A 9214-nucleotide genomic window follows, 5' to 3' on the forward strand; every position below is an offset into this window, starting at 1 on the left:
CAGATCAGGCCCAGCCCAGACTACCTGCTCCTCAGGGAGGATGGCCTTCCTGGCACAGATTTCACCCAGCTTGGCAGGTGCACTGCAGTTTGGGAGAAAAAACTTCAGGCTCATAGCTGGTGACACCCTCTGAAGGACACAAGCCCCAATCCCTTCCATACAGCCAATCAAAGCCAAGGGTGAGGTCACTCTGGGAATATCGGGCGCATCCTGTATTCTTTGAGAGGTCATGAGTGGCTCATAGAAGCAGCCCTAGGCTGCTAAGGACTTCCAGCTGATGACAAGAGGCACTTCTTTCCCTGGTTCAAAAGGCTGAGGGTTTAGAGGTAGTTAGACAATGAAAAGGGAAGAAGCCCAGGAGTCTAGAAGCACAAACTGAAACCAGAAGAAGGAGAACTGGGGACTGAAGTGAGGGGATAGCAGTGCCCGAGGCCACATTCAGGGAACATTTGTTTCCACGCAGTCTTGGTCCCACCTTCTTTCAAGGGCTCTAAACTGCTCCTGGAGATAGGATTGGACTCCAAACCCATCCTGCATGAGAGAGATTCTTTTGGAAAATTTTATTTTTTCCTCTTGGTACTGGAGATTGAATCCAGGGGCATCTAACTCCTGAACAACACTCCCAGCCCTTTTGTTTTTAATTATTTTGAGATAGGGTGTCACTAAGTTGCTTAGGGTCTTGCTTAGTTGCTGAGACTGGCTTTGAACTTGGGATCCTTCTGCCTCAGCCTCCTGAGTCACTGGGATTATAGGCATGTGCTCCCACACTAACAGTAAAATTTTTGTTTGTTTCAGTGAGTATAATTTCAAACTTACACAAAAATTGCAAGAAGAGTGAAGAGAGCTCCCTTTTACCTTTACTCCACATCACCATTCACCCGCACTTGCTTTTACCTTTTGAGCATCCTCTCCCGCTCCGTATACTTGATTTCCAAGTCCTAGGAAAGTAAGTGGCAGTCAGAACAATCCTTTGCTTATAAATACCTCAATGATTTTTTTTTAAAAAATAACTTATTCGTTGTTGTTGGACCTTTATTTATTTTTATTTTTATGTGGTGCCCGAGAATCTAACCCAGTGCCTCACACATACCAGGCAAGCTCACTAACACTGAGCCACAACCCCAGTCCCTACCTCAATGATTTTTGTCAACAATAATATTCTCTGAAATTTTCAAAATTAGCAAAATACCAGAGATACGAGGGTTTTGTCTAATCTCCAGGCCATATTCAGATTTCATCTGTTGTCCCAATACTTGAACTCACTTGTATCTACCTTTTTGAAGACTATTTAGTCACATAGTTAATATGTAAATGCAGCTTCTGTGTAAAACATTACAGATAAGGCAAAAGTAGTTCTCTTTGAACTATTCAATCCCAGTCCCTCCAATCCCACAAGGTGTTATGGTGTAATGGGTAGGAATGCAGGGACTCTGCCACTTAGCTGTGTGACTTTGAACAAGCTCCTTAAACTGCCTGTGTTTCTGTGATCTGTACAATGGGAATGATAATGAACTACCTCACAGTTACTGCATGGGTATGAGTTCATCCTGATAAAACAGAACAGTGCCCTCACAAAGTTAAGTAATCAGTAGATGTTACCTGTTCTATTAGCCTGCTGGACCTCATCCCGTGGGAAAGTACAAGGGAATGCAAGAAGCAGACATTACCAAAGCTCCCTCCAGGGCACCAGCACTTAGGGCTTGAGTCCCAGGAAGATCCAGAGATACACAATGTAGGGCTGAAGAAAGGGTAGTCCCCAGTCCCTGGGCATCTCTGTTATTCGAGCTCTCCTTTCCTTAGAAAGGAGAAACCTTTTTCAGATGAGGAAACTGAGGCAGAGAGATTAAATTATTTGGAAATTTAGGGCCAGCAGAAGGAAGCTCAGAGTCCCAGCAGTGTCTTAAGTTTGCCCCCCTGCCTGGGGCTGGGACATTTCACATAAAAACGGCTCAGCTCCAAAAATCATTGAGGTAGCGGCTGAGGTTGTGGCTTAGTGGTAGAGTGCCTGCCTCGGTGGTGCACGCCTGTAATCCCAGCTGCTCAGGAGGCTGAGGCAGGAGGATGGTGATTTCAAAGCCAGCTTCAGCACAAGCGAGGTGCTAAGCAATTCAGTGTGACCCTGTCTCTAAATAAAATACAAAATATGGCTGGGGATGTGGCTCAGCAGTTGAATGCTCCTGAGTTCAATCCCTTGTACCCGCCCCCCGCCCCCAAAAAAAGGCTCAGTTCTAGCCTGGACCACTGCCTGAGCTTGATGGGCTATGGCTGGCAGTCAAGTCCATGGGTCAAAATCCCATGAGGAATTTTGAGGAGTTTTGAAAGAGACTGTGAAGCAGAAGACCAAGGTAGAAAGGAGGAAATGGCTGGCCCTTGTCCCTGGCAGGCAGGCTGGCTGGGTAGACAGCTGTAGGGGCCCTCCTTCCTGTGAGGGACTAGGCCCAGAGCTTAGATCTCTAAGCCTTCCATCTCCCCAAACCACAGCCCAGAGGTGTGAAAGAATGAAAATAACAGGGGGAGGTGTGTCAGAAGAGCCAGGTGCACATTTCACACCTTGACCACAGGTGGGGCCCACAGCTTCACTCTGACTAACTTCCTCCTCAGGCTTCCCCATGGCTGCTAGGGAGGACAGAAGCAGGAGGGCTTCAGCCAGAACTCCCCAAGGGTTGGGCCAGGCTCTGACCTGGTCTGGGGGCTGCTTGTAACTGGAAAGGACAAACAGAATAAGAGGGACAGACAAAGGCTTGGTTCATTGCATAACACAGGAACTTTCCAAGACACCTTAGCTGTGAATGACAGCAGAAGACCACCACAGATCTATTCTGAGGCTTCAGATGGCTTGGTTTGGAAAGTTACTAGAGTGGGTGCAAACAGCTGGGCACCTACCCTGTACTAGACACTTTCTACCCATATTGTTTGCAGTCCACAGAGAAACACTATCAAATGCATACAATCATAGAAACCATTTTCAGATGAGGAAATTGAGGCAGAGAGATTAAATTATTTGCCTGGGATCACACAGCTGGGCAGCTAAAGGACTTGACTAGGACTGGAGAATTGTTCTGACTCCCAACCAAGGTTGAGGGGCAGCCTTTCTGGAAGACCAGCCCTCTGACCATGGCTGCACACCTCTTAAGGTACCACTCTCAATTGTGAGCTACCCTAGCATGAAAGGCTCCCAGTGGCTCTAGGTCTGTGGCCAGTGTCCCACTCACTCAGCATTGTGCTCTTACTAAGCACTTGGCTCTGTGATTGGAGCCTGTGGCTTTAGTTAAGTCAGTTCACCTTGTAATAATCTCACCGAGGAAACTGGCTCAAGATGGTTCTGCAATTTGTCCAAGGTCACACCTCACAAACTGGGTGGAGTCAGGGCTTGAGTCCAGACAAATTCAGTGTTCTTTCCCTTGTGTCACAGTCACACAGGTCAGCCCAGGAGCAGCAAGAGCTCAGGCTGGCTGATAAGGACCCAGCATCAGGATGTCATCAGGATGTTGGGACTCAGAAAGGAAAGTTCTCTGTCCAAAGCTCTTCCCCTGACCTTCTCCCAGGTATCCTTCCCAGCAACCTGAGAAGGTGTATCATCCCAATATCACAGATGAGGAGACTGGGGCCCAGAAAGGGGACCAGGGATCCCTAGACCTTAATATTTCACACAGACCAGTAATATTCCAATATTTATTTGGAGTACCCATGTTGGATTGCCATCGTCTGCCAATGCAAGATATTTCCAGAATGACCATCTGTTTTGCCATCATTTTTGCATAAAATAAATATCCTCTTAATACCAGAAAAGAGATGAAAACATAATACAGACTGAATCCTTTAAAAAGAACAAATATAGCCTTTTGGAGTCATTATTCTTATCTGTGGAAACCCAGTAACCTAAACCCCTTCACAGACCAGCATTGGGACATCGTGATCCCAGCTCCCATCCCTTTTCTCTCCATAGGCAGTCACTTGCCAAGTCCTACTCATCCTAACTGGCCTAGCTTCAGAAATTCTCCTGGCTTCCTCCATTTCCACTGCTCCCGACCTACCCCAGAGCTTCAGATCCTTTTGACCTGAACCCTATAGGTGATAAGCTGTTTTAGGGAAAGCAGTCACACCTGTGTACTGAAGAAGGGGAGAACTTTGATACCTGACAAGTGTGCATCATTTCAATGAACTTGAACTGAATTTCAGACATGTGCCTGAAGGCTTTGGAGGAGAAATCAGGTTAAAAACTAGGGCCCCAAAGGTCATGAGCTAGCATTTGGGGAAGAGAGGGAAAGAAGAATCTGCTGAGGTGAGGCAACTTAGGGGCACCCTTGCTTGCTGATAATGAGAAGGGCAATAGGTAGGGGAGAAGAGAAGAAGGGGAAAGTTCCAAGAAGATAGGAGAGAAATTGTTCTACCACTGTGCACTATGAAGCTGTCTTACAGCTCATCAGAACTCCTCCCAACCCCATTCTTTTTTAAAAATATTTTAATAGCTTTATTTATTTATTTATTTTTATGTGGTGCTGAGGATCAAACCCAGGGCCTCACATAGGCTAGGCAAGCGCTCTACCACTGAGCCACACAAACCCAGCCTCCCCTACCCCATTCTTCATACACTGGAAGTAACTGCTCTCATGAATTTGTGGTGTCTCCAGTCTCTGTCTTAAACTTCGAGAACAAGCAGCCATATCCAAAACAATATGGCATTGCTTTGTGTGGTGGTTCCTAGAATGTACTTATAAGTGGTGTCCAACTAGACACAATATTCTCTTACTTGCTTCTTCCACCATGTGGGCATTGGTTTCTCTAGATACATCCATGTTAAAAAAAAATGTAGCTTTACTTCACTCATTTTTAGCTGCATGAATATCTCAGTTTATCATTTAAAAGAAACTGAACACAGCAAAATAAGTGGTAAAAGGAAGAGTTAGGCGTACGCCTGTAATCCCAGAGAGATGGGAGGCTGAGGCAGGAGGATCCTGAGTTCAAAGGCAGCCTCAGCAAAAGCGAGCCACTAAGCAATTCAGTGAGACCCACCCTGTCTCTAAATTAAAAAATAAAAAATACAAAATAGGGTTGAAGATGTGGCTCAGTGATCAAGTGCCCCTGAATTCAATCCCCGGTACCAAAAACTAAAATAAAAGAAAAGAAAAAAAATTAAAAAGGAGAGTTAGCTGTGTGGGCTCATTCCCCACACCCACCCTTACTTGCCATGTCTGACGACAATGTTTCCTTTCTGAATCATCCATGGGACAACCCACTACCTCACAAGGGACTTGCATGGTTGGAATGAGGCAGCATCAGAGAAAGCACCTAAATTAGCAATGTCTAGCACACAGCAAGTTTGTCCCTAGCGGTTCCTTTTCCTTTCCCCTGTTGATGAGCAGGGTGGGGTGATGGCAAAGAACTAGATTTAGTGTGAAGGATTTCTTTAAAATATTTTAATTTTTCAAGAAAGCGAATCGTCTTTACAAATAACACATTTAGCAATTCAGTCTGTACAATCTTGCAAAGATCAACTCCAGCCCAGGATGGAGGAATGGGTATTCTAATTTATTGAGCATTGACCAGAAGAAGGGGCAAATCTTGCATCTGTGAGCAGGGTTGCCCTCCACTTCCCCACTGCATGGCTTCTCTTTCAGATCTCTCCACTTAAAGGATCTGCTCCTACCCAGCTACCCTCTGCCCTTCCCTAGGGCCCAGACTTTCTGGTCCCAGACTTGCAGACAGTTCCTCCAGAGTGGTTTCACTCAGCCTCAGGAATGGCTGGAGCAGGACCTCTGTGGCCTGGGGTCCAGGGAGGTCTGGTATAGATAACCCTCTGGAAGAGGCTGCACTGAGAACCCTGAAACACTCACTTCCTCTGTGCACTGCACGTTCCCAACCACAAGCACCAAAGCAAACGGGCAGGCAGCACGCAACCAAGCAGCCGGAGCACCAACCCAGCCATGGTCCCTGAGGTAAGTGCTGTTGCCCAATGTGGCCAGTCCATACCTTGGAGTGGGGAACCCAGGGCACTAGGGATAGGCCATAGTGGGCCCACAGCTACAATGCAGGGGCACCAGAGGGCTAGGCGAACAGGTAGAGGTGGTAGGAGATTTGATAGGTAAACTAGACAGGGAATTGGGAACTCAACTTGGTGACTGACCACAGGCAAGTCTCTTCCCCTCTGGCTTGGGTACCTATTCAGCAAAATTGGGGTGGTGAGGGCAGTAGAGGCTCAATCTTGAAGACTTCTAAGATTCCCTTCATCTCTGACTTGGAACTTAGGCTCTTGCGAGCTGGATTGAATTGGCACCAGGGAGGCCTGCAACTCTGGAGTGCTTTAGGGTAAGAGTGAAGGGTAAAAAAGATTCCTGTTAGCTGGGTGTGGTGGTACACCCCTGTGTCACAGCTACTTGGGGAGCTGAGGCAGGAAGATCACTTGAATCCAGGAGTTCAGGTCCAACCTGGGCAACTTAGCTAGATCCTATCTCCTAAGAAGAAAAGAAGGAAGGAAGGGAAAGAGGGAAGAGGGAGTGAGGGAGGAGGGAGGGAAGGAAAATTCCTGCTGAAATTTGGTTGGGAACTCAACTTGGTGACTGACTACTGGTAGGTGGCTAAATTGGGTTTGCAAGCCTCTGTGTAGGGGAGAGGAAGCACGGGGCAGAAATCAGGTATGGGGAGTGGTGCAGTGATTTGTAGAGAGACCCCATAAGGAGGCAGGAAGTTGGGGTCCTCAGATACGAGCTGAGGAGACAATGGCAAGTGACTGAGAGAAAGGATGGGGGAGGGAGGTGCTGGGAGGCAGGTGGTTAAACTAGGTGTGGCCACAGCACTGAGGTTGGCAAGTCATGAAGGGAGTCTGAAGAGACAGAGAAGAAAGTAGCCAGGAGGGCTCTGGGCACTTGAGGGAAACTCTTCCTCCTGCCCAGGATCTATGGCCCCCATGGAATGACCCCAGAAGAGTAAAGAACAACCTTTGAGAATGGAAGTCACCATCCCAGAGCACAGGCTGGGCAGATAAAGTTCAGGAAGAGTGGCCCTAGAAGAAAGGTAGCAGCAGGCCTCAGAGCCTGCCTTCCAGAGGTACTGCTCAGAGAAATGCTGATCAGACTAAATCAAAAGTCACAATGGGGACCAGGCATATTGGTGTCTGCCTTTAATCTCAGCAACTCAGGAGACTGAGGCAGGAGGACTGGAAGTTGGAGGTCAGCCTAGGCAAGTTAGTGAGACCCTGTCTCAAAAAAATTAAAAGGGGCTGGGGATGTAGCTCGGTGGTAGAACATACCTGGGTTCAATCCCTAGTCTCTCTCTCTCTCTCTCTCTCTCTCTCTCTCTCTCTCTCACACACACACACACACACACACACACACACACACACATATCATGAAGGGGCAGCTGTGGTCAGGTCTTTACATAATGGTGCCAACCTCCCTTCTCTCCTCCCTCCTTTGACAGGTGAGTGAACATCAAGTGCTGGGTGCCTCAGACTTTGCCTCTTTCCTGGAAAACTGTACCTATCCCTATTACTATGGAGAAAATGAGAGTAACTCCTGCTGTGATTATCAGCCTTGCCCACAGGACTTCAGCTTGAACTTCGACCGAGCCTTCCTGCCCGTCCTCTACAGCCTTCTCTTTCTGCTGGGGCTGCTGGGCAATGGTGCAGTGGCAGCTGTGCTACTGAGCCAGAGGGCAGCCCTCTGCAGCACCGATACCTTCCTGCTCCACCTGGCTGTGGCTGACGCCCTGCTGGTGCTGACACTCCCACTCTGGGCAGTGGATGCTGCTGTCCAGTGGGTCTTCGGCTCCGGCCTCTGCAAAGTGGCAGGTGCCCTCTTCAACATCAACTTCTATGCTGGGGCCCTCTTGCTGGCCTGCATAAGCTTTGACCGCTACCTGAGCATAGTGCATGCCACCCAGCTCTACCGAAGGGGGCCACGAGCCCGCGTGACCCTCACCTGTATAGTTGTCTGGGGGCTCTGTCTGCTTTTTGCCCTCCCAGACTTCATCTTCCTGTCGGCCCGTTATGACAAGCGTCTCAATGCCACCCACTGCCAGTACAATTTCCCACCAGTCGGCCGCACAGCTCTGCGCGGGCTGCAGCTGGTGGCAGGTTTCCTGCTGCCCCTGCTGGTCATGGCCTACTGCTATGCCCGCATCCTGGCTGTGCTCCTGGTCTCCAGAGGACAGAGACGCCTGCGAGCCATGCGCTTAGTGGTGGTGGTGGTGGTGGCCTTTGCCCTGTGCTGGACTCCTTATCACCTGGTGGTGCTGGTGGACACTCTCATGGACCTGGGGTCCTTGGCACGCAACTGTGGCCGTGAAAGCCATGTGGACGTGGCCAAGTCAATTACCTCAGGCATGGGCTACATGCACTGCTGCCTCAACCCATTGCTCTATGCCTTTGTGGGTGTCAAGTTCCGTGAGCATATGTGGATACTGCTCATGCGCCTGGGCTGCCCTGTCCAGAGAAGGCTCCAGCGGCAGCCATCATCTTCCCGCCGGGATTCATCTTGGTCTGAGACCACAGAGGCTTCCTATGTAGGGTTGTGAGGCTGCAATGGGAGTTCCCCATTGGCACATGCAGCCTGGCTCTTATCCAGGCTTCTCCCTCTCTCACTGCTGGGCTGGCTCTGATTCTCCTCCTAACCTCATCCCTGGGACTTAGGGGCAGCCTCAGCACCACTCGGTCACCATTGCTGTTCCATAGCTGCCAACCCCCATCCTGCCACTTGAGAGGTGGCTGCTGGAGCCCCACTGCCCTCCTAATTCAACAAGTAGAAATTGGCCTTCTCTATGTGCCCAGAGTAAAAGGGGAACAGGATGCTACCCCATGGGGCCATGGCTGAGCAACAACTGTGGCTGTCTGTGGTCCCCAAGACTTGTCTTTGCTTTTATTTTTATATCTAAAATCCTGCTTAAAACTTTTCAATAAACATGATAATCAGGACCAGAATGTGGAAGTAGTCGTCAATATGGACAGCCCTGCTGGGCAACAGTGGCACACACCTATAATCCCAGTGGCTTGGGAGGCTGTGGTAGGAGGATTGCAAGTTGAAGGCCAACCTTAGCAATTTAGCAAGGTCCTAAGCAACTCAGCGAGACCATCTCTAAATAAAATATTTTTTAAAAGGCTGGGGATGTGACTCAGTGATTAAGCACCTCTGGGTTCAATCCCTGGAACAACAACAAAAAAAAAGATAGCCCTGACTGGGCTTAAGAATATATTCCATTTCTCCCCTCCTGGCCCGGGGTC

At 48.8% G+C, this 9214-nt stretch overlaps 1 protein-coding gene and 1 long non-coding RNA gene across 3 annotated transcripts in view; both read left to right on the plus strand.

Annotated features, from left to right (window-relative positions):
- The window catches only part of LOC139703090 (uncharacterized), a 639290-nt gene that overhangs the window by 290609 nt on the left and 339467 nt on the right, over positions 1-9214 (plus strand). The gene's annotated exons all lie outside the window — the stretch shown is intronic.
- Positions 5719-8914, plus strand: Cxcr3 (C-X-C motif chemokine receptor 3). Of its 2 annotated transcripts, XM_027935793.3 has the most exons (3): positions 5719-5936; positions 6247-6306; positions 7417-8914. In XM_027935793.3, the coding sequence occupies exons 1-3, from the start codon at positions 5925-5927 to the stop codon at positions 8509-8511; spliced, it is 1167 nt and encodes a 388-aa protein (XP_027791594.1). In that variant the 5' UTR covers positions 5719-5924; the 3' UTR covers positions 8512-8914. The 2 variants fall into 2 exon arrangements, with proteins under 2 accessions (XP_027791594.1, XP_027791595.1); XM_027935794.3 differs by lacking the exon at positions 6247-6306 and having other exon boundaries at positions 5731-5936.

Source organism: Marmota flaviventris, chromosome X (assembly GCF_047511675.1).
Source record: "Marmota flaviventris isolate mMarFla1 chromosome X, mMarFla1.hap1, whole genome shotgun sequence".
NCBI classification, from domain to species: domain Eukaryota; kingdom Metazoa; phylum Chordata; class Mammalia; order Rodentia; family Sciuridae; genus Marmota; species Marmota flaviventris.

Coding starts and splice junctions, on each gene's coding strand:
- Cxcr3 (XM_027935793.3), top strand. Junction 6,307..7,416: donor CAACTCTGGAGTGCTTTAGG/GTAAGAGTGAAG, acceptor CTCCTTTGACAG/GTGAGTGAACATCAAGTGCT.